Source organism: Plasmodium inui (genome assembly GCF_000524495.1).
Source record: "Plasmodium inui San Antonio 1 unplaced genomic scaffold supercont1.50, whole genome shotgun sequence".
NCBI lineage: Eukaryota > Apicomplexa > Aconoidasida > Haemosporida > Plasmodiidae > Plasmodium > Plasmodium inui.
The window spans coordinates 46,274-52,416 of NW_008481884.1; the positions used below are offsets into that span (position 1 = coordinate 46,274).

The 6,143-nt window shown below is 37.5% G+C and overlaps 1 protein-coding gene across 1 annotated transcript; it reads right to left on the reverse strand.

The window, feature by feature from the left end:
- Positions 1-36: 36 nt before the first annotated feature.
- Positions 37-255, reverse strand: C922_05270 (hypothetical protein; the record flags this gene model as incomplete). Its single annotated transcript, XM_008820842.1, has 1 exon — positions 37-255. One exon carries the CDS (start codon positions 253-255, stop codon positions 37-39), a length of 219 nt encoding a protein of 72 aa, XP_008819064.1.
- Positions 256-6,143: the final 5,888 nt, after the last annotated feature.

A 6,143-nucleotide genomic window follows, 5' to 3' on the forward strand; every position in this document is an offset into this window, starting at 1 on the left:
ATTATTTTTACTTAGATCATTAGACCCGCTTGTTTACTAAGGTGTTGTTTTATACTTAATTTTACCTGTATTTAACTCCTTCTTTTTTATTCTGTCCTGTGGTAATTGTTTTAGGTACCCCCTTCCTGATAGGTGGACTAAAATATCCTGGTCTAGTTCTGGGTTCCTAGGGGCTTCCTTTTTATCGGGTGTTTGAGGACGGACTCGCCTTTCCAATGTTTTTCCCCTATTTTCCTTAGGATATAGATTGATCATCAGATCTTCGGCCTGTTTGGGCGGTTTGGTGTTGTTTTTCGGACTCGGGTTGTCTGTTCATACCTATTCTTGTATGAGATATTCTTCCGCCTAGACCCCGGGAGTGGGTGATTTGGCCTCAGAGTCTGTCTTTGGGAGGTTATAGGTCGACCATTTGATAAGGTCTGGCTCTAATTTTTCCCGGTTCTGTATTTGTTTGGTTGTCCGGTTTATGGTCAAAACGGAGTGTTTTTCTGTGCTCGTTCTCAGAATTTGGTTGATCCCGGAGGCCTTATTATACACTCCTCTTTGTCTTTTGCTTCGGTTTTTTGGGTGGAGTTTTCTTTATTCTTAAACTGCCCCTTCCCGAGTTTGTGCCAACAGCTTTGGTTGGAGTATATAGTCCTATTTAATTGGGTTCAGTGGTATTAGCTTTTCGTTCTTATTTTATCTAAAAATGGACTTGGGGGGTTTCGTCTTCTTGTTTCAGTAGTTTTTTGGATCTTATACTAAGTTCTTCTGGTGAGTCCTGTATATTCATTCATCGGTTCTATTACAGTGGAGTCTCTATGGCTTCCTTCTTCTGGGGTCTTGTCGGTATGTGACCTCCTGGTTTACTTTATCCCGTTTCGGATGATTTCTTACCTCTTATCAATATATTCCTAATTATTAGCTTAGTTTGGCTGGGGAGTTGATTGGTTTCTTTTTACTTATGCTCTATGAGATTTTGATATCTTGTTTTATATTATTGTTGCTTAGTTGTGCCCGGTCAAAGAAGATCTCTCCATGTTGCAATGTCTTTCAGTAATCTAGTTAAACAGTTATTCTGTTACCTGCAGGGTGATAAACGCAGATTTGGATCCTCTTTGGATAGTGATGTAATCTTTTTGGGGGTGTATTGAGCTCTGTTGCAGTTCACTGATTTTTTTGGGAATTTTATGTAATTAGTTAGATGGAATTGGACACATTATGTTCATAAAACTATCTGATTTATTATTATGGGAGTGAGTTTCCCTAGGGAGGCTTATAGGCACAGTGTGATTTATTTTTAAAACTCATATAAAAACCATATGTCCGGCAGAATTATCATGTATTTATTCACCTGTTTTGGTTCTTTAGCTGAACTTCATAAATTTATGGTGGAGTTAGACTCCCTTATAGGCCATGGGGTCCTTTTTATAGGCGAAGGCCATCAATCCATATTTCTATACCTCTTTATTCATATAATGTGTTATGAATACCATGTCAGATTGTACATCCTTGTTGTGGGAATATTGAGAAGGTCCTTAGAGTATCTTCTATAGTCTCAGATACAGGTAAAGAAGAAGTCATGGTAGGACTTATTATACTCCATGGACCCGACACAAACTCAAGAGATTATCTTCTTTTATTCGGTTGTGTATATTTTAGAAAACATGAAACCCCGGATTTGATATATCCATTCTATAAGAAGGAAAGGGTGGCTTCCCACAGTTTTTTCTAGGTCTTATGCTTTTTTTGTCCTTGGCTTCTTTGTTTTTATCGGTAGCTCCTAATGTAGGTCTCTTGTGCATGTCCTCTTTTAGTTTGCCTTCTTGGGTTCTTTGGGGTGTACTTATTAACTATGTATCTGTCCTTTTCGGCATCTCTACTTGGACCTTTAGTTTGAGATCTTCACTGGGTGGTTTTTTATTCATATGGTTTTATAAATAGCTGTTCCGGTTGTTCCAAGTAGATAATTTTTTCAAATAGATCAGTTGTATCTGTATATACTTCCTATTATAGTCATCCGCTCCTATAGGGATTGTCCTCCCCTTTTTGATTCATTATTCTTTGGTATCCTTTGTGTATTCTTATTTGTATGCTCAATTTATCTTCTTCGCTGTTTCCATTTTACTATTATTCCTGAGTCCGTAGGAGAAATATCCTGTTGTATATAGTACTATTCCTGTTGTTATTTTCTATTCCTTCTTAGGTTATAAGAAGTTTAATCTTTCATTTTACATTATTGTTATAGTTTAATAGGACGGCATGGATCTGGAGTTCTCTTAATTGGAAAATATTACAGATTAAGGCAGATTCTCAAGTGTTCCGTAATAATTGTTTCTTAATAGTACCGGGATAATTATTGAACCTGTATTACAATAATATTGAGAAGGAATAATCACAGTTCACGACGTATTACTGTACTTACTGTGTTATTTCTCCTATAAGAAGTTTCTACTATATATAAACACCCTCGGTAGCTTGAAACCCCTTTTAGTGATAGTATCCCTCAGTTTCCTATACAGCAAGAATAGCCTTATGATTGGTATATGAGTATTCCTGGAATGGAAGTATCTTAGAAGCCAGGGTATTGGGGAAATGGTATGATCTTTACAACTGCCGTCCTCCTCAAGGAATTCGAATCTCCAAACCTTTGTATTATCTTAAACAATTTTTCTCCTCACACAGCACTGTTTTACATAGAATATTACCCTTGATAGAGGTTTATCCTCTAAACAGTTGCTGTAATGCCGCTTTTTACAGTTAATACAAATATACCGGGGGCATCTCGTATTTTCTATATATGTGTAACGCTTAGTGATTGGAACCCTTCGAAGTAGAACGCTGCATCCACTCTATTATCTCCTACTAAATATCTCTTTTTAAATTATGGTACTTCTTGCTTTAAATCTTGACGACTCCACAATAGGGACTCTACGGATTTTCCTACTGTTTATGCATTGCTACTGTAGAGAAATGTCTCCTTCTCACATACTTAATAATGGTCGCGAAAAATTTACTCCTTATATATTAGTTCTCCAAGGAAGTTTATATCCTTGGCCTCATTCTATTCTTCAAATAATAGCACTCGTTGACCTAACTTTTCCATATAAACGTATTCCAGTCATAGTCATAGAACCCGCACGATTATGTTCCTGATATCATGGATCCCCATCGAGATGTTTTATCTTCATCCAATAATAGTCTCCAAATAAAAAAAGTGTAAAATATGAACCTGGTCCAGAATAATATTCAAGAGACCTGTATACAGTACAAAAAATAATACTGGAGGTATAGAGGCATGGTTCATATAAGAGGAATGTATGCTAAGCGTACATTCTACAGGCCCGTAGTCCTGGGGGGAGCGATATTTTTTAAATAATACTACACATAAATCATTATTCCTCAATTAGTCACGTTCTCCAATTATTCGTATCTAAAACGCTATGTTCTGAGGCCTCCACATAAAAGCCTTCCTGCGACACTGTACATTACAAACAACATTTCCGCTAGAATCCTTGCATTGTCCATATGCAAGTATTTCTGTCTCTATTGTATTACTCCGGCAATAATACATTCGACACATCTATAGCGCTTGCATCTTCGCGTAATTAATGGCCTGCTCTTTTCTTTAGAATGTAGCCCTTAATTCTTCACATAATACTATTTCATAGAGATCTATACTCATCAATGACTGGTGTGGTCCAAATAATAGGAACCGAAAGTTGGAACACATAGCCCGCAATTCACACACTTTTGCATTTTCGATGGCCATATTGTAGGAAAATCCCTATCCTTCAAAGGACGGTTCTTGAGAATATCCGTATCCCTCATATAATACTGTATTTTGAATATCATTGCAATCCACAGAATGCCACTTCTCATTTTTCCTTCTCTCTACATATCATATAAGTGCAGGGACAATAATTTCTTTCAAATGAATCTGCTACAAGCTCTCTGTTAGTTGTAAAATATTTTCCCTTCCTTGCAATAACAGCATAATCGGTAAATGTATACAATAATATTCCTGATACATCTTTATTCGTATTTACATTTTAGACACATATATATAGTTCATATCATGCTATGCCTTATATATTAATGGTACACTATGTATATCTCTCTACTTGATACATGTGTTTTATTCATACAATATCATTGTAGGCATGGACGACGGATAAGGATAACGATACGACATGCATGTTCATACACTTTAAATCAGGGTACTCCCGGTACAGTAGTATTCACCTCACAGCGTGATCCCTAATATATCAATACTCCGCAAAAATCCGCATTGTTCACATAATAGTTCTCTGGGAATGTTACCATTTGGAGCGAATAAGTAATTTTTACACAATACTCCTTCACGCACATGTGTACACTTGCTCGAGCGGTACTCCCCCAATCATGCAGTTCCACACATCATACGGCTGTTAATATAATAACACTCCAGGGAGTACTTTGAATTCCGGAATAGGGTGCTTTCCCTATAATAGAAGCCTAAACAACAGGCCATGATATTCCACCTCTTTTAATAATTGTGCATGGGGGGTATCCAGAATCCCACCACAATTGTGCACTCCAAGATACCACATTAGGGAGATATGAATACACTCAAAAGACTGCGCCGAAGATCATCCGTACGTTTTATACAATTATGCCCTTAAATGAACGGTACTTGGCAGATATCAGTATAGATAAACCATTAATACATTGATATAACAGTACTACGAGAATTTCCGCATTCGTCACCATGGGAAATGGGAACACATCAATACTTCCTTGGCATATCCCTCCGTGGTATATCTTGCTACTTCATAGAATATTACTCTATGAATAATGACACCCCTCGAAAATCAGTATTCTTGAAACAATAATACGGTTAACATTATAGTAGCCCTGGAATAGCTCTACTGTTTAAACAAAATGATTGGAGGCCAACTGTCGGATCTGCAGAATCGCCCAAGTCATATCCTCCAGCCATTAAACCAACATGACGACCCTTCAAATAATGGTAGTCCAAAGACAGCTATACTCATCAGGACAAACTATCCTGTACATAACATTAGTCCTCTTGAACTAACAATGCAATTCACACATTCATGTGTCCCACAAAACTGTACCCTCCATACGGAGCTATTATGGGCACTTCAACACGTTTTGTAACGGTGGCACCTCCTCATACGGCACAAAGCTAAGTCATGAATTCTACACCCCCCCTTACTTTACTTAATAATACGGGATTAATTTTGCCACTCATCAAATGTCGTCGTATCAGCCATATCAGGCATCTTTAAATATGAGTACTATACATAGATCTGTAGTGTCCCCATAACGGTACTCCAAGTCATGAATATTCCTTCAGCAAATATCCTGTTCAAATGGAAGTATTATCCACACAACACTACTGTAAACAGGACGGTACTTCTTGTATTATCGTACTCTATCAAAGAATCGTACTTCAATGGTAATCCTACTCATAAAGGCAAAACACATGACACATCATGCTTTCGTCTGTATAATAGCACTCAAGGTGATCCATATAGCTCAACTACTTGTACCTTTATAGAATAGTAGTATGCCGACTTCTACACCCGTCACCATTGAAAAACTAGAGACAATGATAGTCCCTAAACAAAAGTTATACTGGAATATCCATGGACTTCACAAAATAGTGGTTTCCATATAAGGAATGCTTAAACCCGAAATCCTTCACCTACACTAGTACAGGTACGACTATACTCTCCATATAATAATAGTACACGTATATTCGCGCACATTACTAGGAATGGAAATCAACACCAGTATTGTACAGATAATGGTATCCAGGGCGTCCCTTCATTCCTGAAATACCAATGCAATAACGGTATGACTATCTTCCATATATAAGTATTACAAACACGTGGATACCCTTTATCTAAGGTGACACTGGAGGATATCCTTACCCTTTACGCAGATGTGCTCCACAAATAAGGGCACTGCAGGCGCAATGGAACCCTTCAGATAACACTCCTCTAGAATATCATTACATTTCACATAGTACTGCATTCAGCATGTCAGTGGACTCAACAGAATGGCACTCTCCATATATTCATTTTTCTTAGATGATATCAAGACCTGTATATGGTTTTCCCTCAAATATATCGGCTCCAGGTTGTTTGGAC